The sequence below is a fragment of the Bombus bifarius genome, unplaced genomic scaffold (genome assembly GCF_011952205.1).
Source record: "Bombus bifarius isolate JDL3187 unplaced genomic scaffold, Bbif_JDL3187 scf7180000008169, whole genome shotgun sequence".
Classification (NCBI taxonomy): Eukaryota; Metazoa; Arthropoda; class Insecta; order Hymenoptera; family Apidae; genus Bombus; species Bombus bifarius.
The window spans coordinates 856,426-881,207 of record NW_022884490.1 but is presented as its reverse complement, the minus strand read 5'-3'; the positions used below and the strand labels follow the sequence as shown (position 1 = coordinate 881,207).

The 24,782-nt window shown below is 40.2% G+C and overlaps 2 protein-coding genes, 1 long non-coding RNA gene and 1 pseudogene across 4 annotated transcripts in view; 1 reads left to right on the top strand and 3 right to left on the bottom strand.

Annotated features, from left to right (window-relative positions):
- The window catches only part of LOC117209324 (protein 60A), a 41,774-nt gene extending 28,282 nt beyond the window's left edge, over nt 1–13,492 (bottom strand). The window contains exon 1 of the mRNA XM_033451244.1: nt 12,155–13,492. Coding sequence (XP_033307135.1) covers nt 12,155–12,608 — 454 coding nt within the window. The 5' untranslated portion in view covers nt 12,609–13,492. The remainder of the gene's footprint in view (nt 1–12,154) is intronic.
- Nucleotides 13,493–14,295: 803 nt separating this feature from the next.
- On the top strand, nt 14,296–20,634 carry LOC117209329. 2 transcript variants are annotated; one of them, XR_004487902.1, is made up of 3 exons: nt 14,296–15,078; nt 16,451–16,668; nt 18,823–20,634. It is a non-coding gene; the product is annotated as an uncharacterized LOC117209329 (long non-coding RNA). The 2 variants fall into 2 exon arrangements; XR_004487903.1 differs by lacking the exon at nt 14,296–15,078 and adding an exon at nt 15,918–16,387.
- Nucleotides 20,635–21,065: 431 nt separating this feature from the next.
- On the bottom strand, nt 21,066–22,235 carry LOC117209328 (spliceosome-associated protein CWC15 homolog). The gene is made up of 3 exons (XM_033451253.1): nt 21,956–22,235; nt 21,496–21,805; nt 21,066–21,399 (listed from the first exon to the last, which is right to left on the bottom strand). Exons 1-3 carry the CDS (start codon nt 22,084–22,086, stop codon nt 21,157–21,159), a joined length of 684 nt encoding a protein of 227 aa, XP_033307144.1. The 5' UTR covers nt 22,087–22,235; the 3' UTR covers nt 21,066–21,156.
- A 516-nt stretch (nt 22,236–22,751) lies between these two features.
- LOC117209327 lies at nt 22,752–24,157 on the bottom strand (annotated as a pseudogene).
- Nucleotides 24,158–24,782: the final 625 nt, after the last annotated feature.

Sequence of the window (24,782 nt, the reverse complement as noted above, 5' to 3'; positions counted from 1 at the left end):
CGTGCCTCTGTGGGGACAAAATATTGGACATTAACGATTTTGTTTGACAAGTAGAATGGACAAATGCTTTCGTAAAGCTGAATTATGCGACTGACTTGGAATCTCGATTCGCTGTGAAATTTACGGCGACTCGCGGCGAGAAATGAAAATTATTGAGTCGCGTAGAGTATGTAAATTTTCTTTTCAGAAAAATCAATTAGGTGCGGTATAAAAATCCGCAGGGAGAAATTTATGAAATTATTTATGAGACGTTCCTTTCGCAACGGATACCAAGTTCGACTGGACATGTAATGATGTTTCTAGTTTGGTCCGTCTGTCAATAAATTAGCATCTCATAGACCATCGTACAAAAAGGCCAAGAACAAACAGCCTCTAAAAAATGATGGCAAAACATATTTCTCTAAATATCGATGACTTTGTAATCATCACGGGAACTGCAGGTTTATTCCAAACTGAAGGACGAACATTTAAACATTAAAAAATATATATATATATAATTACATAATTATTTAACAATATATATTTAATAATTATGTAACATATATTTCTAATATTATATATATATATAATTGCGTGATGTCTTATAAAAAGAAATTAAGTCATCGTAGAACACCGTTATAGCCCCTCTTTAATACTTGCAAATTTACGTAATTTTTACGTTTACGTGCTGCTTTTTCTTACGTTTGCCACGTGTCAAATTGACACAAATTGACAACAAACGAGGGTGAATTCGATCGTACTTTAACGAGCGGCAGAATTTCGGACGATCCTGCTATACCGTGCAAAACTGCTGGTAACTGGACTTGCCGGTACAGTAGCAAGTTCCATTCAGATCGATTTTTTGGCCGTTAGTAACGCGCGTACGTGTAACAAACAATACGGGAAGGAACATGAACGAGGATAAAACAAGTATAAACCAGAAAACCGACGTACGATGGAAAGAGAGACGGGACGAGAAGAGATTCTGTAAAGGGGGTAAGGGGGCTAGCAATGGCAATCAATTAAGACTCGCTGGGCGTCGTATAACGTAATAACGCGTTTTAATTTATGCTGGTTTTTATCGGACGCCCGGAGTTCCCAGTACTGGGTTGGGTACATATGTCGAATAAGTTATGGTTATGGGTATCAATTTATATGCATGCCGCATATCGCGTCGAAGAGCCTAGAACGTTTCTCACCGCGAGCCACGGCATGAGACGTCTCGGAGATAAAGCAGGAGGGACAGATAAGCGTGAAAGAGAAAGAGGGACCAACAACTTTCCGAGAACTGTTCGACCGCGCTTCTTCTGCCACCCTCGCGAACGGACGCGACTCCTCCGTAGGACCTCGAAACAGATCTGAGACCGATCTCAGCCTCGAGATCACAGAACACCTTGTCTTTTTTCCTACATCGAACCCAACACCGATGTTTCTAATGCAAAAATTTGTACCGCGATTTTACTTACAAATCCGCGTTGAATTTTGAATTATCATCTTACTCGAGGAACTACGAGTTCGAGCGTTCGGTTTTGCTTCGTTATGGCAGTCTCTCGCAGACTGTAGACAAGAGATTACGTTTTCTTATGTCTCCCAATCAATTTTGTGCAATTTTGCTCATATCTGCAAGGTTAGATTTTAATTCTTCAGGGAGTTAGATGTTGATACTTGATTTGTCGTCGTTTTGGATTTCGCTGTTTGCTCGAATTCTCTTCCGTTTCGATGAAATACGTGAGTTTTGCAGCGAGGGAAGTTGGTGGAATTTTTGAAGCTTTCGACGACAGTTATTTTTGTGGAACTCAATGATCGAAAACTATATATAGATGCGACATCATTTTAATTTTGCTGTTTGCTTGAGTTCCTTCTCGTTCCAATCTAGTGCGTAATGGTAGTTAACGGGCTTATTAAATTTTTTTAACAGATTTTCAGTTCTTGCTGCAGGAATTGCTTTTGGAAAAATCGATGTGATGATAGTTACGTAAATGTAGATTTAATGCTATTTCGAATTACGCTGTTTAAATTCCTTCCCCATTTACAGCTCTCCCGAACAGTATGAATTAGTATGAACAATGTAGTGAGTAAATCTTATATCGTAATCAACTTGAGAATTGTTCGGAGTTTTTGAAAGGGTTGTTCTCAGGGAAACTGATGTTTGAGAATTATATGCAGATTTATCGCAATTTTGGACATTCGTTTCAATTATTTCCACGAATCCATCGCGAAAAAGACACGTTTCAATCTTTTTCCTGGTATAATTTTATTTGATGAATGGCAATTGAATTGGTTCTTAGATCTACATAGAAGAAATTCTTCTTCTCTGACAGTAATGTTTCTCGAGAACTCACTTAGTTGCAATTCGAATCTCTATCGTATTCTCTGAAACATATTGAAACTGTAAATGTTTTCTTCTATGGATTGTAAACACTTCACATGCCTGAGCGATCATCATTTCGAAAATGATTTACAGAAAAACATTATTTCCTCAAATAACTCGCAGTTTCCTCTCGGGGCTCTCTGCTTCTTTTTCGAACTGTCATAACAAATTTTACCAATCGATTACGATCGTTTGAGAAGACAAACAAAATTGTTTCAAATTCTCAATAAATATCTCGATTTTCGTAAACTTTCATCGTCAAGTTCGATCATCCTTTAACTTGGCGATTTCTCAAATTTAACTATTCCTTTTTCCTAAGGATATTCCGCCTATACGTATTTGTTACGCGACGAATCAAATCCCAAGTCCTTGAAAAAGTTCCTATTCTTCTTGCACTTAGTTCTCAGGAATTCATTTATTCGCGGTGAATGGACTTTTCGCTGTACTTCCTCAGACATGTTAGAATTATGGATTATCTTCGCGTCTCTGCCAGCGAGGGGCAACGTTTTTCTTTCTCCTCTTCAATTTATTCTATCACCGCGATTTGATGAATTGCACTTGCTAAGAATTCTAATTTCCCCGTCAGACCTCTTCTTTATTGAACATTAGTTTTCAAGCATCCCGGATACGTGTTAGAATTTTAGATATTTCCCGTTTCTTCCTGCTATTTCGATGTCTTCTTCCTCTCTGCGATTCAACGAACTTCGCTCGCTGTCGGCGAAATATTTCAACTTCATAAAACAGCTTCCTCTTCTTATCCCTGCTGTTTTTATTCAACGAACTTCAGTTTTTGTTTTCCGTATCGTATTTCCTGAAAATTTACCGAGGGTACTGAGTTTCCAAGAAACCTATCAAACGTTGAAATTTTTAGACGCGTCTTTACTCGGAAAAGTACAACCACATCTTCTTAAAAGCTTCGTACAAAACACACGGCAATTGAAATTGTCTCGACCGATCGAATGGGTTTTTTCTCTTCGATGTGAGAGAGATAAACGCGAGGCTTCGATTCCGCTTTACATTCCTCCTTTTCGTCTGCGTCAGCTAGAGCGAGGAAACTTCTTATTCTACCCAGCAATCATTTCTCCATTTCAGCGCGTCAATCTTTTCGCGATTCTTTTAAAAACCCTTCAAAAATTCTTGGAAGGATGCAGCATAATTCCTCGGGATGAACGCGAGGTGGCGAAGCGTGAAGAACGCCATTCGATGGATTAATGTTTATCGCGCTAGATCAGGCGTGCGTATCCGTTGTGTACTATAAAACAATTTCTACGGAATTTTCGTGCGAATACCAGCTATGCAAAACTATCAATTTCCCAGCCTTCCGCGTTTATCTCGTCGCTTTATTCATACGACCTCGAACTCGAGCGAACGCTCGCATGTAAACTCGTTCGTATTTGCATCTTGATGTGCACCGAGCCTGCAGGGGGAAGGTCAGGTAACGAAGATCCAACATCGGCGATGATCATCGGTCCCACCTCTCCCCGTTCAGACTACAATTTCGTCACTTTCGCGTTTTATGCCTTTATTCTACGAACTCGTTTTAAAAAAAGTCTTCCTCGAACCGCACGGCCTCCGGCAACTGTCCGCATAAATTTGCACGATCGGGAAACTTGCAAAACCGACTCGTCCCGCGCGCGAATGCTTCGCTTCCTGCGTGTGTCAATTAGCACAACAAGCTCGCCGCTCGTCTAATGAGCGCGAATCGAAGAAATAACAACGCGTTCGCTTTTGCAAATTGCTCGTGTAACAGATCGAGCGCGGTTTTTACAGTTTACGTTAAATCGTTGTATCGTGTGCCGGAGGTAATTTCTCTTCTCTTTTTCTCTTTTTTTTTTTTTTTTTTTTTTTTTTTTAATTCATCGTGGATCGAAAGTCAGCTGACATCGAATTACATTCAAATCGGATTATTTATCGTCGAATCGAACGTTTTCTCGAAGCCTGTTGTATAGCCGAGAGCACAGAAGAAACACGTATACAAGAACTTATGTACTTTACTTATGTATTTATCGAGCACAATGATAAAATATACATAAATACGATCGGAGATACAACGAGCATATTCCTCTGGGCAATTTAAATTTTCAAGCAGATAGAATATAAAAAAAAAAGAGGAGGAAAAAAAGCGCTAATCTCTCAGCCACTTTTCTGATCCGACACAGTCATTTTCCTAATTTGCATGTTAATTACAAAATTCCTTCCGTTCCTAATTATCATATCAGATTTCTATCAATCCGCCAACGAAGAACCGCTCGTTCAGCGTATGTATCGTTTATTTCCCTGATTTCTCGTCAATAACTAACTGTTCGAATTTTCATCGGCTGGCCACCGATGAAAATCATTCGTTGCACGAACAAACGGAAACATCGACCAAATACCACAGCCACATACGTTCAACGTATAAAGACGAATAAATATGAAAATAAATCGCGATAACCGAAGCGATAATTTCCATATTTCTTTCTTATTACGAACAGCGGCTCTCCCATTGATATTTTCAGTTACGAACACGGTTAACAGTTTCGGTGGATTATGTCCCAGGTAAAATCTTATCTCTCCGGGAATCTTCTTCGCGACAGGCGAATGAAACATCGCCTTTTCTGAACCGTATATTCCCTAACCTTCCCCTTAGGTAGAGCCTAACGTAGAGGAAAACGTAATACGGCGTGAAAGTGCTTTAGCTCGGTGGCTGAAAATATTGGGAACGAGATGCAGAAAGATACGATTGATTTCGTTTGATCTAAGGCCGGTGGAAATTTTTGCATACAACCGTTCTGAATAATTATACAGGAATATCGTTTCCACTCGTAACGTTATAGAATATAAAAATGCGAAGCGATCGGAGAAATCTTTTACGAACAAACAGCCAACGAGATAGAGTTAAGTGACGCAAGCACGTAACAGTTTCTTCGTATATTTCGAATCTATAAATAAGATGGTATCCTTCCGTATCGGATGAATCTACAAAGAACAGTAGAGTTTAACAGCATCGGAGCATTAATTAATACATACGTTTCATTTACAGTTACTCCGACCAGTATCTCACTTTACATATTCCGCTAATCCTTTAGGCCATCGTAATTAAAGCGTGTTCCCAAGAGAATAATGTTTCGTTAGAAAGGCTTAACCGGTCGAAATATTTGAACGTAATAACTCGATATAATCGGGCGTTAAACGTATGACAACAATTAAATGAAACGATTAAATTCTGACTATATTTTCGCGCGTGACCAGCGAGAATCTACTCGCGTGTTCGGCAGGCGATTTCCGCGAGGCGCGTCCTTAAATTTCACGGAAAGGGGACGAAATTGCATCGAAGAAAGGCTGAATTCCGAGAAATACCTGTCCTTCATTCATTCACTCGTCACAAATTACCATTCTCCTTCCACTCGTGTCACGATCGTCGAACGCGGAACAATTTACGATACCACTGTGTGCCGTCTTTCGGGAAAGGAGCTGCTCTCCTCCGAGGTAGGGAATTCCCCTTTGCGAGGTTCGTTGAACCGAATATGTCAGACTGCGAGATTTATCCCGTATGAATAATTTACTGCCAACGCGGACAGTGATATCTCTCGATACCGCTGTATGCCGAGCTAACGCAACGATTTCTAAACGGTTTTATCTGCATTTGAGTATAATTAACGATCTCCTTTTTTAATAATTCTAGGTTAAAGTATGAATTTTCATTTGGATATGGTTACCGATCTATTTGGGTAATCGTCGTCATCGTGCGAGCGACAGTGATTGATGGTATTCTGAAAAGCAATTATGTTATTGTCAGTGATCTCTTTGAATAATCGAGCGTTACGATAGGCGTCTTAATTTGGATATAGAGTCGCCGGTATTTCTCGAATAATCGTAAATTAAGTAGAGATTTAAATGGAAATGTAGTTGGTTTCTACGAATAATAGTAATCACGTTTTATACAAGTATATAAGATATAATTGATCCATTCTTCGAATGATTAAGAACCGAGTCTCGATTTAAATACCTATGGTAATTAACGATACGATGATAATAATCGTACATCGAAGGACAAGTAGCGTTTTAGTTTTTAGGATTAGTAATTCGTTTTTACGACCACGAGCCAGAATACGCGAGCTTTCGTTCGAGGGCAACTAGTCATTTCTTTCTGACCTCTTATAACTCTGAACTGAAATCCTTATGTGGCTGTGTAACATTAAACAGCTCAACGCTTTCAACGGATAAGGATGGATAAGTATCCCGTAACAAATCAAATCTATGTCCGCTGCAAAATAAAAATTTCCTAATGGAAAATTAATCCAGAACAAGGTAGAATATGATATACGTTTAAATATATAAATTTTCTCACCATTCGAACCGCTCACTCCGTGATTTAATCAATCTCGACAAAGTATTTATATAACGTTGCATGGAGAAGGAGCTGAGACAACGTTGAAACGACGTGGACGGGTATCGTGTATGAAAATTCGAGGTTTAAATTGGGCGCAGGATGGCCCGGTCCCCTAATAAAAGCGGACCAGAAACGTGGCAATTTCACGCGTTAGCCTCGATTGACTCGGATCGTTTTCGTGATCACGAATCTGCTACAACCGGCCTGACGTCCCCTCGTCCGATTTCACACATCGGGAACGTGTTCGTGGTGTCCTTGTAATTTATCTTCTTCGAACTTTCTAGAAGAATTCACGATACTGAACGTATAAGCAACGATAGGAAAAGAGAGAGGTGGCGGCGGCCAAATGAAACGGCGACGAAAAGAGATTCCGGCCGAGTAGAAAGTTCTATGATGAGGCCCATTTGCATAAGTCGATAGTAACGAAAGTGGAAACTGCCTGGCTGTTCTTGTCCCCGCTGTTTTTCCACAACATCCGCACCGATTTCGATCATCCGAACGCGCGTGACATAACCGAAGAGTTATGTCCGGGACTTGGTCGAAGAATTCACAATGGGCGGTCTACGTGAACGGTTAGCTGTTGGAACCTTACGGGAAATATCTCCTCGAATAGAAAGTTCCAGCCGGCCGTTCCGGCTTTCCGTAATCCTTGAAATTTCAAGATTTCGATAGCAAGATTCGTCGATGTTTGCCAATCCGCTGTTCTTTCACGTCGTTGCCAATTGTTCGGGTAGGTCCAAGCTTCGATCGAAGCATCGTTGTGCCGTAGGTTGCTCACAAGTTCGCCAGAGCATGCAATACGTTGTTCAAGTTATTCGTATTCTTGTCGTTTGTGGTGTGTTTGTTACACGAATAGTTGACACGCATTTCGTTGCTGATTAAGTATATCGTTCCTTGACATTGTCGCCGATTGTTCGAGCAGGTGGAAATTTCAATCGGCATTCTTGGATTGCAGGCTGCTCACGAATTCGTCGGAGTATAGAGTGAGATGTTTAAGATATTGGTCGTTTGTTGTTACAGATTTTGTTGCTAATTAGGTGATATATATTGTTTCTTGACAGCGTCGCTGATCGTTCGAGTATTATTCTTACGTTCACTTTGAAAAAAAGATTCGTCAGTGATATTTTTAAACAGATATGATGAAACTTATTTTCAAATCTCGCATTGTTGAATAAGAAGATCATATTTCCGAAATTCTTTGGAAATATGTATTTTCATAAATACCTGGTCAAATATGTATATAATTCGAGCAATTGACAAGGTGCTAAATGAACAAATAATTTAGCAGGTGAATGCATCAGTCTTTTTAATAGTCGCAGCCGATCCTTTCGGTACCTTAGAGACGCAGATCTTGCGACATTAAGCAGTTTAACAAACGATGAAGTTTAGAAATGAATTCCAATCGATCCAGTTAATCGAGTCGATAATTCTCCGATTATCTCACAAGCAAGAAGCTTTCTTTTTGATAAGTCTTTTTAAAAATACCTATTCAAATATAATCTGTTCGATTTAATATTTGCCCGATATCTTCTATTTAACAACTGAATTCTTCGTGGCGATTTTGTAATTTAATTTCCGATGGGCGAGTATAAATTTGATTAAGGCCGAGATTTCACGCCTTGTTCGCAGCTTTCAAACGCAATTTGAAATTTCTTCAGCAGGTGTTTGCCATGCTTTTTAGCTCGATGTGCCTTACTTAAAGCAGAACGAAGCGGAGGCAATGCTTTATCGGATAAGACATCAATTTTCGAATCTTTTCATCGATCGATCGTACATAAATTTGTCAATTTATCTCGGAAGAATCCTGTAACGCTTAATGAAATTCCCGACGTTGAACGTGTTTTCTTAACTCGTAGCTTGTGAAATTATACTGTTTTTCGCGTGACGTCACGGCTTCGTAGAAATCGATATGCCTTCAAATTTTATTATCTTCTCCGACTCTCGATGAATATGCATGCGGAAGCACAGATTTGCGCGAAACAGGTTCGCGTCTGAAACGCGACAACAAGAGAACGCAAACGGAGGATTCGACCAATGGAAATGCATTTCTTTCTTTTTCCTTCTGACTGCCATTAACATAAATAACCCGTATATGAAAATCAATGTTATCGGACTACTTTTAATATCTATTTTTAGGCAACGAACTGACGCTGCTCGATGTTCTATTTTTAAGATCTCCGGCAAATCCGAGCAAAATAAATTTGAATTCCGAATACCTTATCGCGTACTCGGTCAGTGATGTACAATTTTGGATAAAATTGAACTACGTATTTCGTGTTAAGAAATAATTAAATGGGGATCATTGTCGTAAAATCGTAATTAAATATATTGCATTAGTTATCAGGAGGAAAAAATCAGGAGCTGGTTACGCGGACTGTTCGGATGAAAATGATCGATATTCAAACGTTACACGCGCCATACTGATTAGTAATAAAATACACAAGTGAAAATATCCTTTCAATGGCAATTAAGATATACGATAAAATCCACGCGCATTTTTCAGTTTACGTACACGCGGCATGGATCAGTTTACTATTCCTTGGCGGATATTATGGGACGAGAACCCACAGAACAACCACGGAAATCGGTGTTCTACTTTTAAACTGGTAGGATCTAGTCGTAATATATCGTAACCTAACAGGATACCGATGATAATCGCTATAATTTCTCTTACATTTCTTTCGTTCAATTCTACGTTTCGCGTTACGACAACGGGGAACGATTATTTACTCGATTAACTGGTATTTTGCATATTTCAAAAGATAACGACGAATGTGGGTTTTTGTAAGATTTACACGATTCTAGAAAGTGATTAATCACTGGATTGCACGTACTTATGCACTAAATATATGTCACAGTATGCAAATAAGGTACGTGACATATGAAGATGTAATATATGAACGTACGTCGAAAGAAATATGTCGGAGTATGGAAAAAATGCGTGAGATACGCAACGAGTGTATGGAATATTGAAAATTGGAGTGTTACAGTAATAAGATTCTTTGTTATCTGCACGTTACGACTATAATTTAAATTCCAACAAATTGTAAACATTTCTCAGCCTTGATTAATCGGCGACTTCGATCGGTTAAAATTAACATAACGAAAGCATATTCTACGACTTCCGTTCGCTTCTTAGCAAGTTCATCTACTATTTCAAATTTCAGACTCGCGATACAGTTTTGGAATTTCTCTTGGGCATCGTTCTTAGTTCGATACTACTAGCGATATGATACATCTCTCGATATTATTTAATAATCGTGTGCAATATCGTTAATAAAACCCGATATAGGGTATAAAACGTAGAATATTTAGCTACACACAATATCTTCTCACTGTAGGTTTCTTCAAACCTACGCTATAAATAATATTCAATTTTACAAAATAGTTACGACGAAAGTACGCGAAGTACTTTACGAAGTAATGTACTTTAAGGTACAATAGTCTTCTCGCAGAAGCATATAACGACAAATACGTAGGAAACTTATCTGGCGAAATGTGAAAATTAGGACCCTCTACAGATAAAACATCCTTCGTCCAGGTTTCACTTTATCAAGAATTTTCTGTATAAATATGCATTTGCATACGTATAAATATTCACAGTATGTCGTAATAATCGCTGTATGCATATTCTCATCATAAATCGCGTCAAATGTAATCTACATAACGAATAAAGAAATATACTTTTGTGGGTAACTGCAAAGGATTAAAACGCAACGCACGATGAAACGGGCCATCGGTTCTATCGGATCGATCAATTTTTTGACGAATCAAGGACTTTTGATCCATTCGCTGTTTCAGTATCAAGATAATTTTTTAGGTTTCTCGTCGAACGAGGTTTCTCGTTCCTTTCAACATCCTGTAAGACTGCGAAAAATAACCGAAATTCCAAGTGTTTTTTAACGAAAATCAACCGTAGCGAACACGTTGAGAAACCGAACGAGTCTTTGGATAATCGCGATCAGGTTGTTCGCTGGACGATATTCGAGAACCAGCAGAGGATCTGCCAAAGTCACCGAAGAAACGCTAGACGAGCATTCCTTGCCGCAGAATGCTCACACCCACGAGAACTGCTTCTAAACCGGTAGAATCCAGTTGGTAAAGCGATTTATAATCCCGAAGTAAACTCATACAGTGTGTTAATTATATCGATCGGTGGTGAAATGATTTTTAAAGTATCTCTGAATTCTAAATCCGTCGATTGAAGAACCAGTTCTCGCGCCAATTCCACCATTTCTCGCTTTTCCGCCGTTGATTCTTCCTTTCGTCGAAGCCACGGTTTCGCAGCCAAAGCTTTCCAACGCGAAATTCAAAATTAGCAAAGAATAATTCATTTTATCTCGCCCGATAATGAAATGAGTACGATCAGCATACCTTTAACGGTACAAAAATAAGAAAACTAATCAGAGATAATCTACTTAGGTAAATTGGTAGTCAACGAGTTAACGTTATTCTTTGTGTTTCTTTTATTCACGTTCTCTCTTAATTTCCCTCGACACTGAGTTTCAAAAAATATACCTTGGGTGTCGTGTATCCATTTTGAGAGATACAAAAAAGTAAATGCAAATTATCATATTTGATACGTTCAATCGCGTCAATTGATAACATAAATTACATAAATTATATAAATTATCGCTGTTAATTTCAAGCTTAGCGAGATACGCATTGTGTTGTAACGAAACTTTAACAACATTTCTTTATTCAATTAATTAGTAATCGGAAATTCGCTGACAACGTTACAACTTATAATTGCTATAGATAAATTATTCGGCGCTGGTATAGTAGGAAAATTGAATAGCACAGTGTCGAACGAAGAAAAAAGTTTCAAAGATACACGAGCATGTAAATTGCGAGATACACGGCGTTATAAAAGATTAGACGAATACGGTAAATTATAGTACGATTAGAAACGTAGCGGCCTAAACAAGGATTACGTCCCCGTAGAGGCTGCGTGAAATGAAAATCAGATCTCGACGGCAGCCTGCGCGGCACGCAAACTAGACGCATACCATCGGAAAACGCGTTCGCGGAACCTGTTAACCTCCGAGGCCGAGAGAAGAGAATTCATTCTGACTGATTCCAATGGATTCCGACAGTGGTTGGGGCACGCCATGAGAGACAAAAGAGACGTCATCCAGAATATCTCGAGCATTAGAACGACGACGTCGTCGCTGACGACAAATGTCGGCTCTCCTTCCGCCAAGCTCTTCCTACGTCCACGTACGCGTACTGTACGTACACGAGAAACTTACATACGCAACGACTACGAGTAATAATGACGATCGAGCCGCGTAAACGCGATGACACAAACGAAAAGAAGCGTGTGCACGCACACGGCACACGGCACACCAGGCAACAGTAGCGTATACGTACGTACGAATATAAGTACGTATAGAGAGAGAAAGAGAGGAAAAGACAGAATAATGACTTACTGTGCGCGGCAAAGGTCATGATGACGTCGCTCTGGTCGATGGCCCTGAGATCCTGACCGGTGAGGTCGAACTCGCCGGCCCTACGTTGCTGTTCGCCGATCGGCTTCTCGTCTTCGTCCTCGCCGAGAGCATTCTTGTATATGTCCAAGAGAAACTTGGGCGCCGACCTCTTGACCTGCGGCGGCCTACCGGCCGTATTCCTTGGCCGATCCGGTAATCCAAGAAGATTCAATATCTCGTGTTCGACCTCGCGTTTCTCCCGCTGGCTAACCACTCTGTGGACGATCGTTTGATCGAAACCGTTGTCGACGTAGAGGCCGCTCATCCTGTCTGCGGCGGCGGTGCTCGTCAGCCCGGCGAGGATCGTACCGAGGATCAGCAGGGGCGCGAGACGGCGCGGCGACATCTCAGCGCGTCTTTCCGCTCGAGACCGACACGGGCCGGAAGGCACCATTCTACCTCCCGCCGCTTCCACCACCACCTCCACCAGCACCACCTTCCCCTACGCCACCGCCTCCTCCTCCTCCTACGTCGGCGTTCGCACGACGACGACGTCGTCGTCGTCGTCGTCGTTCCTATCGAGCCACCAACGTGGACGCCGAGTGGGACCGCCGCCGAGGCGATCGAGCCGCGATCCAGATGCCGCGGAATCGATCGATCCTGATCGATCGATGTGTCCCCGGATCGCTATGCGACGACACCGCGCACTCTCCTTATATCTTCTTATATACCGCCTTATATCGTCTCGACGCGCCACTATACGAACCTCCAACTTACGGAATACCGTCAAACTTCTTTCGTTATCTTTCGCCTCTTCTCCCTCTTATACCGTTACTTAGTACGATTTTTCTTCTCTTTCTTCGTTTCGATCACTCGGTCCAAGTCGTTCTTCGCTAAATTAACAATGAACGTAACGAAACGGACGACACGTTTATCCGTCTATTTAGTAGTTCGTCTCACGATATTCCCCGACCTCAACACTGATCGACTTTTCTCTTGCCACTGTTCAAAGTATCCACGCGTAGTATCGCTCGATCGAACTCGATCCACTCGAAGCTTATCCGATCGTTCCGTTCCGTGCTTCCTCTCGCTACTGCGATCGAGGATCGATAAAAAGACACATAGTAGCGCGCACTTTGTCCGTGAAGCGATTTAAAAGATACACGGGGCGCATGTTCGCGAAACGCGCACACGGCTGATTCTCGAGACCGTCTCGGTGACCAGCGGTGACCACTGCCGCTGACTCCCGCGATGCCAGTGCCAGTCTGTTTGTCTGGCCCGTGCCGTGCACCTCCTCGTCGTCGCTGCTCCTCCGCGAGGCCTCACCACCGCCTCCCAGGGCCGTACCGCTCCTCCGACAGAGCCACGCCTCGCTTTACCTTCCTCTCTGCCTTTACCTCTAGCTCGCTCGCTCGCGTCTCGCCTCGCCTCGTTTCGCCTCGCTTCGCTTCGCCTCGCCTCGCCGCGCCGCGCCGCGCCTCGCCTCACCGCCACTCGCCACAACTCGCCTCGCCTCGCTTCGACTCACCTCGCACTGCTTTTGCCTTGCCACGCCGCGCCGGTAGCCACGCGTACATACTGATCCTTTCCTCTTTTTCCGCCGTCCAGTTGGTTTCTTCGCTCGTTTCGATCTTCTCCGCGTTTCGTTTCGTTTCTTTTCTCAACCCTCTTGTACCATTCGACCAATATCGATCGCGCTATCTTGCGAATAAGTTTCAAGTTACCCACGCTGACGATTTCTAGTTAGCGTAGCTTGTATGTAGGTGTAATTTCTCTTTCTTAAACGGTAACACGTTTGGTAGTGGGACAAACGAAGTTCTGTAAGTGAATCTTGCGAGTTTTACAAGCTCTAGTCGATCGTTTTATTAAACGTGAAATTATAAACTCTCGTAGAAGCTGGGTATGCAACAAGAATCTATAAATCTACGGACTGTCACGACCGTTAATTCGCCGATATCGTCAGGAAATCGCGCCAAAACGTCCCACCAGGTTTCTCTGCGTTTCTCTTCTCTGATTTTCCTTTTGTATCGTAGGATCATCGGACCAGAAACGGCGCGATCCGCGCTTAACCGAGTTCACGAACGAGATATCGCGGTAAAAGTCGTGAAAACGAAAACGAGTTTCGAACGAAGCGAAAAATGAAAAAATGTAGCGAAATGCTGACGAACGCCGGACCTTGTACGACTAACTGGCAAAGTGTCACCGTACGCAACGATCGTCCTGGTATCGAGGTCCACTCGACGACTATTAAGTAACAGGACGAGGTTTGATCAGACGCGTGTGCGTGTAACACGTTAAATAAGAAAAGGGGAAAGTATCGAAGCATTCGATCGTTCTGTAAACCGCATGTCGTCTCGCGATAACGTTCCATATCCAAGAGAGAACGTATCGCCGTGACGGAGATGCTAGTGATAAAGAGAGCCGCGAAAATGAAGGATAGCCGATGGTAACGTGAAAATGTTCTGTTCACGATTAGATTGTTCGCCAAGCGTATACACGCGAGTGTATTATGGTGTTGCGTACAACGCTTGTCGCACGCCTAACGCGGCATTCATGGAATGTTGCATGTAATACCAGATGTTTGCAAGGTTCCGAAGAGGTTCGCGGACGCGTGTTACAATGTAACTATTACGTAATGGAAGGCTGATGTTGTTTGAACACGGAGAACGGCAGCTAACACTCAGCATTTAATCTAAGTATGTACGTACTTAAGTACGTACGTCCACGAAGCGCAAAATTTCTGCAACCAGTCGCTTCGACACAACTCTGCGAGCATGCGACGATTGTAAATTTGATTTACTTTCACTGGGGATCGCTCGCGACCTTTTTGTGCGTGGCTCGATTGTTAAAAATATCAAATGCAAGGGAAAACACGGCAATGGAACGTGGCTTGGACGTTGATTATAACGAAGGAAGAGATTTAGGTAACTCCGAAAAATTGGACTTTAATTTACGGATCATCTCTGGTAATAGTCGTGCTATCTACTGTTTTAATTTGAATATATTTATACGACATCTTTAACTGATCTTTTCCTTCTTTGCTTTTTATTCTGTCGTTACGCGCTATTCCTTAGCGACGTCTTTCCATTTGCTTTCTTTTACTTCGATAAAAAAACGTAATAAAACTTTCGGAAGAAGAATATTCTTCTTTGAAATAGTAATATATATATATATAATATAAATTTTTAGCGATAAATTGGTCGCGTCAATTCCTGTAATCCAAAAACCAGTTCCTTTCTTTTTCTTTTTTTTTCTTTTCGATAGACGAACGAGTAACCGAAACGACGATTATAAAATGAAACGCGTTTTGTTTAAACGATTGCGTAAAACGGAACGCATCTCGTTTAACGACACATCGATGTCGTTTAACGCTCCGAAAAGAACGAATTCGTTGCTTTCACCGGGCGAAATAAATTTCTTCGCTTCTTCTCAGATGGACGCGCAACTTTCGGAAGTGTAACGATCGCCGTTAAAAAAAAAAGAAAATAAGATTCCTCGTTCGAACTGTTCGAACAGATTCATATGTAATAGGGAAAGAGTACAGCAACGCGTCGAATTATATCCACTTTTCCTCGTTCGCTTTTACGATCACCACATACATAATCGTGAAACTGCCAAAGATAACTTTCCACTCGTATATCTACACGAAAAAAAAAAAAAAGAAAAAGAAAAAGAAACGAAAGGAGAGAAAAAAGAAACGATACAAAACGAGAACTATATGAAAGGCAGACATTTTACAAATTAAATATGCGTACAATAACCGATCGATAACACGAAAAGATAGGAAGAAACGAAACGAACGATTCGCAATTCGTATAGGTTTTCGCGAGGAAACTTTTCTTCCGGGCCGATCCACTGAATTTTCGAAGACATTTGCACGTCCCTGGGTCATAGAGATAGGACCGCCCCTGCCGAAGAAGTAGGCGGCGTTCACCAGCCCTGATCGTTGGTATTACTCGGCACTCTAACGTGGTGCCGGAGATCAGGGTTAGCGAAGAAACGGCATGCGATGGCGGCCGACCGAACCTCAACATTCTTCCACTTTTTCAACCCCCTGGATCTTTATCAGCTCGCCATCCAGACCAGTTGCGCCACAATTTCCGCCCGATAACCGCGCTGCACCGTAACCGCTGCCGATACTTTCCATCGGTGAAAACTGTCCTTCGTTTCCGGCCCGGGTAATGGAAGAACGCGTGCGTGAAAAATTCGCTTGAAAGCCTACGGATGTAACAGGTTGCACGACAAATAGAGGTTGCCTCGGTTAATGCACAACTACGGCGAAGAATCTGTTTACAGGCTGTTACAGGTAACACAGCGGTACGGTATGCAGCGGTTGACACGAAAGTTGGCCGTACGAGAAATTCCTTTCGAAGATGCGCGCCTCGATGGCATTCAACCTTTGGAGATATTTATTTTTGGAAACGCCTCGTCTTACTCGGTACCTCGATTTAGATAGCGTGAGAGAAATATTTGATATACGGCGATTCGTTAATTTCACCACGCTGACAATGAACGTACGTATTCGCGCCTCGTATTCCGCCGTCAGATCTCCTGTTACATGTGACGATTTTGATCGAAGATTTCGTCGTACAGAAAATTGGCGAGGATCACGGACGAATGATACGCGAAGATACGAAAGATAGTTAACGGGAAAATACGCGAAGGTAGTATACGGTGGACTTTTTGAAAAACATCATTTTTTTTTATTAAACTGAAATTGCATAAAAGGATAGATCATACAGAGGATTTTCGAAAAATATCGTTTATTTGATGTCTGTTTTATTGATTGACGATTATTTACATACGTGTTTGAAAGAAAAATTGCCGATTTTTAGAACGTATCAACGTACGACTCGTAATACGAGAACAGGCGATGATTAGCTCTTAGTATAAATTTTTTACGTGTCCGGCTAAACAATTCGTTCTCCGTCATAAATTACCTACAACATGAAATCTATTACGTACATATTTCTATTCAATTTCTTGTTTATTAGAAGAAACTGTACCTACGTTACGTCGAATTATACGGCTATCATAAATCATCATGCAAAACGTTCTAAGTAGCTCGTAACTATATAACCACTAAAGCGCTACAAACATTTTTGCAAAAGTTACAGCCCATAAAGTCAACAAGAAAACATTTGCGCTCCTCGGCATAGGAAGACGAACAACTGGAAAGAATTCCACCTTACGAACCATCTAAGTATACCTGTCCCCTCGAGTGAATTTAAACGATCGAAAAAATCAGCGATCGCGAGTATCGTGTTCTCATAGAGAATTTTTAATAGAGGCACAGAAGAAAAAATAAGTCGCGTGTCATATTTATGCGCAACCGGCCATAAACGTAGAAGGGGTCGGGGTGGGCGGACGACGGTGAAAGCGAATCGGAGACGGTAGTATCATTAATCTGCCAATAAAGCCAGCGCAAGGCTTACAATATCCAGTTTGTTGTAAGAGATATTTGTTTACTCGACACAATTTCTTCGGTTGGTAGACACTTGCAGTCTGACAAAACGAAATTAAAAAAGAAAGAGGAAAAAGGGAAGGTCCGATTTTGACTGTGTGTTTCGACTTCCAGAAGATACGTACATACAGATGTGTGTATGTATATGTTTACCTATACCACCTAACATTTTCGTGTTACACCTATCTAAATAGATTTTCTCGCCAGTGAATAATGAATAGCAAATAGAAATTTAGCGAGTATTTTTAAACTTGGTATCAAGAGATTTTATTTGTTTACTTCGAAACCACCCGTTCCTTTCTATCCAGACACGGCCTTACGACGCTGCTCTAACGAGAAAGTGTAACTGTGATTTTTGTTGAAACGTCCAACAGTAACTGCGATTTTGTTCTGAAATCGTCGACCAAATCGTTAACGCGCCAACGTTCGTTTCGTGGATCTCTCGCGAATGAATTATATCCATTAATTGAGATAACTTCATAAACGAATAATAATTGGAATTCGTTCGGCTCTTGCGAAACTTTTGACAAAATACATCGTCTCGATGCAACGGTATTGATCCGTCGTGTCAAAGAAACGATTTTATAAACGTACGAAGTTCAAACAATTTATTAGTACGTATTTCTATTATCTGCTCTTATAAATAAATTATTACTTCTCTGGTATTCTATAAACACTGGATAGTAAGCATCTCACGAGGATACGATCGAAATTAATTAGCTCCAAAGACGAATTTATTAGGGCTGGAAATATAATTGTTTCTCGCTTGTATTCGCTTATGATATATTTATGAATATTAAAGAAGATAGATATCATATTTTACAACGACTGAAAAAAATAATCTGCATAATAGATACACATATGTGATCGTTCTATCTTTACTTGAAATTGTACTTAAAGAAAAACCCAACATGTATTAGTATGTGTGTGATTTCCGATCGCCACGTCGCTGCAATACTACAACGAATTTCGTTGCTTCGTTACGTTGAATTATTTACCAAAAAGGTATAACGAGTACGATAGAAACGTTTGCTCGACGAGAAAATTTCCCAAAATGAAGAATCAGCAACAAGAGTACACGTAATACGGCGGTTTAACAGCTTCATTTTTATAGCTACGACAGCAAAGTTTTACACGTTCGCGCAAACAACCTGGCCGATTGCGTGCGACAAACATTAAGCACATACCAACGTGCTTCTTACAGGTGTCGGACACCACGCATACCGTCCGTTTATTCCGCAATGTTCGGATCTCAATTCCACAGAGATAATCCTGAAAGTATCTGCAAAGGTGAGGGAAGGAGATACCATTATCGATGCATACCGGCTCACCCAATAAAACGTTGGTAGCTTACAGCCCTGGATCGTCATTCTGCACGTCCGTGGATGAAACTCTTGGAGAAAAGCAAGAGATGCTGCAGTTCACTCTACTTCTCTCTTCCTCTCTCGTCCAGTACGTTCTCTTTCTCCACTGACCAACAGCAACGGAATAAATAAAGTAAATAGAGGAATATAGGAGGTAAATAAAAAATGTGGCAGCAGAGAAGAGAGACAGAGAAAGAGAGAGAGACAGAGACAAGGAGAGAAAGAGAGAGAGAGAGAGAGAGAGAGAGAGTGGAGTGCGTGCGAGGAAAGAGGGAGGGAGGTAAGGAGAAAAAGAGAGTTAAAGGGAAAGAAGGAGAGGAAAGAAGAGAGGAAGGGAGAGTGCCCTCAGGGCGAATTCCCGTCGAGCATCGGCCGCTGCAGAATCCAGAGGTGCGTTCACCGGGGAAATCCCTCCCTCGGAGATTATCCTCTTGAAGAAAACTCGACGACTGTGCATTTTTAACGCGCGCCGTGTACGACCGCGTGTTCCTTTATTTACAATTGCGTTTTCTTAAGCGCACTTCGCTTTTCTTTCGTCGCATTTTTAGAAAAGTCATATTTACGTCCGGCAAAACTAACGATAGATTGTACACTTGAAATTGTACAAGATTTGTACGAGACAAAGTTGTAAATTTGAAACTTCTTTAATCGATGGACGAACGCGTAAAATGCGAAAGACAATTTCACTCGTCAGCTTTAATTCAATATTACTATTATTACGTGATATAAGTAGGTTTAATAGGTGAAGCGAATGATAATAATTATTATAATTTTACTCGGTTATTCATTTTATTAATTTTGATCGAGTTATAAAATTGATTATCATACGGTAATTTCGACTTTTTGGAAGAGAGTCCAAAAGGATGGCATCCGATACAACATCCATATAATATATTTATCATAAAATAAACAAAATACTCCGTTTAGATTCATTCTTACGCTGTTGCATACAAACGATAGGCATCTACCGAGAAAAACTCTCCTGGCCGAAATTACGGCCCATTAACACGACGAGAGACGGAACGCCACAAGGATCGCAGTTGATCAGGAATAGATCTGAACAATGGTATTTGAACGAGACCGGAAACTAGGTTCCCGTAACCAATCTGAAAGTTCGAGAAGAAATCAAAAAGGATAGAATCGGCGATGACGAATTCAAGCACACAGAGAAGCGATCGCTCGTACCGTAACGTACGACATATCTTTTCTCAGAAATCATCTCGAAGCGATCTACCAGTGAACGGTCGTCTTTCTCTCTCTGTCTCTCTGTCGAGTCGGGCCGGCCTCTCGTGTGTCCCTGTTGCGTTAGTTGGCCAGGTCGGTGCCAGGGAGTCTACCAGCGATAACCAGCTGCGCGTCGTACCGGTAGACTGCCTGCTGCCTCCGGCTGCTCCGGGGACCCTGGGACCGGTTATACTTGACCCAGCGGTTTACACGCGCTTGCCGCCGTCAGCACCACCACCGCCGAGGCCGGATCGCACCGCTACCGAAACACGTACCTACATTGCCTGGACAAACTCCACCACACTCAGCTAGTTTCTTCTCTTTCTCTCCCTCTATTCTTCCAGCTTTCTCTCTTTTCTATCTTTTTCTCTCTCGCACGATCAACGATCTCCGTCGGACCGATACACGCTACCTCAATCCGCTTCACCCCACTCTGGCACACCCTGCTCTCTCTCTCTCTCTCTCTTTTTCTTTATCTTTCACTCTCTCCCCCTCCCTCTCACTCTGAATATCTGTACGCTTATTTTTGCATACAAAGAATTCAATGATTTTTTTGTGAAGTTATTAGAGTGTCCTCCTGAAGATGAATCGCCAGCATCGAATTTAGTTGGATCTCAGAATCGAAAGAAAATGATAAAAGAGCCTAATACGATACCTTCTGTTTTTAAACTAGAACGATACGGTTGCCTTAGTTGTTCATATTTTCATACGATGAATTTCGTAATCGAATATTCGTAGATGTATGTGAATATATGAAATCAAGTGTATGATTTAATAACACATGTGTATGAAATTAATGTTTATGGATGTTAAATTTGTAAGATTTCCGAAATTTTGGAATAACTATCAGCATCATCGATTGCAGTCTGGAGTACGAGACATTTATAAATAGTATGATAACATTATCTTAAAACTATATACAGTACGATATACTTCTTACAGTAATTCGTTCACTTAACGTATTTTTCCATAAATTTACGATGGAATTCACTTCGTAACGAGTCGTTTATGAACACATCGTGCTTCTTTTTCGGTTCCGAACGAGCACAGTTCTTGAATACAACATCATCATCCCATCTTCGTCTGACTTTCATATCTGTTCTTCCACTTTGAGAAGAATAACTTAATAAAGGATTTCCAGAAAGTATGTTCTCCATTCTTATTCTTTCCTCTTCCTGTCTTTTCTCCATTTCCTGGAAAATAAAGAAAATAAAATAACGTAAAAGCTTTAGAAGAAACATAATATTGAATTTACATATCAAATGTAAACGTGAATATAAAAACTTTGCCTTCTTAGCTTGCTCCGCTGCTCTCTCCTTCTTAATACGTTGCAATTCGGCTAAAAGAGCAGCAGTATCATCTTCGTCACTTTCTGACTCTGAATCATCATCGTCAAGAGGATCATCTGCATCTAAACTTGCTGTAGGTACTTGATCAATTTTCTGCCTTTTAGCAGCACTTGTCGTGGACGTTTCTCTAGGTGGTTCTATCATACGGCGGTTAGAACTTTTATCCTTTTCCCTCTCACGTTCACGGTCCTCTAATTCCTTGCGAAAATCGCGGTTTCGCAATTCCTCGATTGTTCCTTGTCCATGTTCCCTACAAATGAAATTCATTAATTTCGGCAAATGCAAATAAGTAAGGTTATGTTTGTTTGTTCACTTGATTAAAAAAGTTACATAAAATATCTTAAATAAAGATCACAGTACACAAATTTTTTTGAAAATATTATAAAGTACAATATAATACCTGTATTTCAATTTTGTATGAGACGGTAAATCTCTGCTGCTGTATTGTTTTGAGATTGCACTTAAATCTTTTTCACCACGTCCTTGTCCTCCTCTAGCAGGTTCAAACGTGGGTCTCGCGGCCGTAGTCATTTTGTTTGAAAATTAGCCAGTACTTTTCGATGTAAAACTCAATCTTTGTTTCTTGAATATGTTTCGTAAGTTTTCAAAACACAGCTGATCATCCAACAAGTCTGAATCAAACCAATTCGTACCGTATATGGAGATGGCGTAAACTGTTACATTTTAGTTTCTTTATTAGCCGCATGGCGCAGAACACGAAATTCCTCAACGCGCATGCGTATCTAGCGACCACTACGTCACTCTACAGCCGGCGACAGAAGCTGTCATTAAGCCGCTGCACATTCGAATGGAAAGGAGTGCAAGGAGTAAACAGAAACGAGTAAAAAGGAAACAACAGCACGTATACGATCGTGATTGTAATTGCGAGAAAAATTTATGATAAAAATGGCTCATGCGTTATATCGTTAGGTATGTTACTATCGTAATATTTAATATTATATGTTTATTATTACTGTAACCATTAATAGCAGTAACACAGTTTTCTGTTTGGTAAACACTATACTATTATTATACAATTTGTTTCTTTCACTATGTGGGCTTAATTTAATAGGACTAAATTACAAATACAATAATATATGTACATCATTTTCATAAAATATACAAAAAATATAATTTTATACATATATATTTTTATATTTTAAATTATTAAATTTGTATAAGAAAATTTAACAATATGTACATCAATTAATATTTTATTATTCGATTTATGATAGAAATGTACGAACAGTGGCTTTAATTTCTTGTCGACACATTAGGCAATATGTAAGAGATGATGCACAGTAAGCACAAGTTGCTAAGTGTCCGCAAGGTAAAAATACAATTGCTATTTCTCGATCCATGCAAATTTTACATAAACGAGCTTCTTTTAATTTTCTATTTTCTTCTTTCAAAGTTACTACAACAGTAGACAGTACATTTCGTTAAATTAAATATATAATAAAATTTATTATATGTATATGGATTTAATTCAAATCAATTAATTCAATTTATGATCAATCTTTCTTTGTATTTTTATTACTTACTAATTTCCTTTAAGTTAGCCTTTTTATCGGTATTACTTTTATCATTGGATATTACAGAGTCTGCACCTTCAATTTGCACTGTTTCCTGAAATAAATATAATGTAGATAAGTGTGCAATGGAATTATTAATTATACACATGACATAAAATATATATAGTTAAGAATATAAGAATATGTGCTTACTTCTTTAAAAAGTGGAGATATATCCTGACCTGTTATTTTATTTACATAATCTTGCCCTTGAACCATTAATAAATAGCAGCATTTAGAAAACCACTTTGCATGTTGCTCCCAAGGATCATTTTCTGGTTCCCAATCTTTTAAACCAACTCCACAGTAGTAACAGAAAGTTTGATCACCTTTTCCAATATAGTAAAAGCCTGCATCTGCTAACTGTTCCTTCCTTTGTGGTATAGATTTTGGCCATGTTGCAAATGTGTGTAGTCTAGCATCATAACTAGCATATTCAGGATGTACTGGACTCTTAGTTCTTCCTAGACCTAAACAGCTACATTTAGCTGTAGTTGATAATTGTAATTCCATTGAAAAACTATGGTTATTAGGACCAGATATAGGTCGATATTCTAAACCATAAAACCAGATATATTTCTGCTTTGTGGTCTTGGCAGTATAACTGTACCAAAGTATACTCTAATTGTTATATTAACACAATTCATATTGCAAATAAGTCTACAACTTGCAGACCATCTCTGATCAACCATGGAAATATCATCTTATACCCATTTACATATCTCTATTTGATATTCAAAACATCTCTAAATCTATGAAAAAAAAATTGCAATTGTTAAATAGGATATTAATCGTAATTGAGTCAATTTTATTGAAATATTATTGACTTATAAATTATTTTTTCTATCATAAGTATTTTTCATAGTTTCAGTTTCATGTTATTAATAAAAATACGTATAGTTTAATTTAATTCAAAGTCTATTTTCTACATTGCATATATTTGTCTATTATAAGTCTATTTGCACATAATGGAATCGTGCAACATATGGAATATGCATATTTAAATAAATGCCGCCTTGAACGTACGATCGTGTTGTACATTTATGGAACATACCATCGACATTTGATAAAAAAGAAGGAAGGGGGAAGAACTCCAAACTTGAACTCCAAATGCCACTACACTTCGTAACTGATGGAGTATTGTGGACTTTTCTCAGTATATAACGTTGAAATAACGCAGGCTATGTATCGCATACAAACGAGAACTTCCGACAACTTTCTCTTTCCCTCTCTTAATTCATAGAGTTCAGGCTCATGCTCTATCCACCATGTATCTGTGTAACGTTATCGTTTGTATGGCCCGCATTTCAACGAACTTCTCTTGTTATGCACTGATATAACACTGTGTACGTATCATATCGTATACAATATCTAGACATAGCGGACACTGATATATATAATGATATGTACACTCAAGGCGAGGCTGTCTCGATACGAGCAAATAGGGCGATTGTCGGTCTTTTGGCGACTTGCTTTGCCTTAACACGTATTGAACAACTTCGTCGATACTCCGCCTCGCGTACTTTGCTACTTGGCAGCGCGAGTCAATTCAAATGAGACAGCTATCGAGTGAGGCAACCTTGTGTCGTACAGGTCAGCCTCGCACTGTCAGTAGTCCGTACTCTGTACTCTGAACTTTAGTACTGTAGTCTG

Coding starts and splice junctions, on each gene's coding strand:
- LOC117209328 (XM_033451253.1), bottom strand. CDS start 22,086: ATGACTACGGCCGCGAGACCCACGTTTGAACCTGCTAGAGGAGGACAA. Junction 21,806..21,955: donor CATACAAAATTGAAATACAG/GTATTATATTGT, acceptor TTTCATTTGTAG/GGAACATGGACAAGGAACAA. Junction 21,400..21,495: donor CAGCGGAGCAAGCTAAGAAG/GCAAAGTTTTTA, acceptor TTTATTTTCCAG/GAAATGGAGAAAAGACAGGA.